At 28.0% G+C, this 472-nt stretch overlaps 1 protein-coding gene across 1 annotated transcript in view; it reads right to left on the bottom strand.

Annotated features, from left to right (window-relative positions):
• The window catches only part of LOC137616020 (uncharacterized), a 5,188-nt gene extending 4,999 nt beyond the window's left edge, over positions 1 to 189 (bottom strand). Inside the window, exon 1 of the mRNA XM_068345698.1 lies at positions 79 to 189. Coding sequence (XP_068201799.1) covers positions 79 to 189 — 111 coding nt within the window. The remainder of the gene's footprint in view (positions 1 to 78) is intronic.
• Positions 190 to 472: the final 283 nt, after the last annotated feature.

Below are 472 nucleotides of genomic sequence, written 5' to 3'. Positions count from 1 at the left end.
AATAATAATAATAATAATAATAATGATAATAATAATAATAATAACAATAATAATAACAAAAACTAGAAGGGCACTCACTAGAGTGCAGACCTCCATGCGGCAGCTTATTTCTCGACCTTTTGCTTGACCTTGACTTTTGACTTTAAGATTTTGCCTGAAGGTGATCTTGACCTTCAAAAATATAATCATTTCCAGTTTTTTTTTTTTTTTTTTTTTTTTTTTACATAACAGTTAATCCAAGCAAGTTCCATTGATCACGATTCAAATTGTGGCCGGAAAGCTATCCACAAACTAACACAAACACACGCAAACTTCGTTGGTGGAGGTAATAATGATAATAATAATAATAATAATATCTCTTACATAATAAAGAGCAATTGTATGGTTATACACACACACACATACACACACACACACACACACACACACATATATATATATATATATATATATATATATATATATATATATA

Source organism: Palaemon carinicauda, chromosome 22 (assembly GCF_036898095.1).
Source record: "Palaemon carinicauda isolate YSFRI2023 chromosome 22, ASM3689809v2, whole genome shotgun sequence".
Taxonomy (NCBI): domain Eukaryota; kingdom Metazoa; phylum Arthropoda; class Malacostraca; order Decapoda; family Palaemonidae; genus Palaemon; species Palaemon carinicauda.
This window is presented reverse-complemented; position numbering and strand designations above follow the sequence as displayed.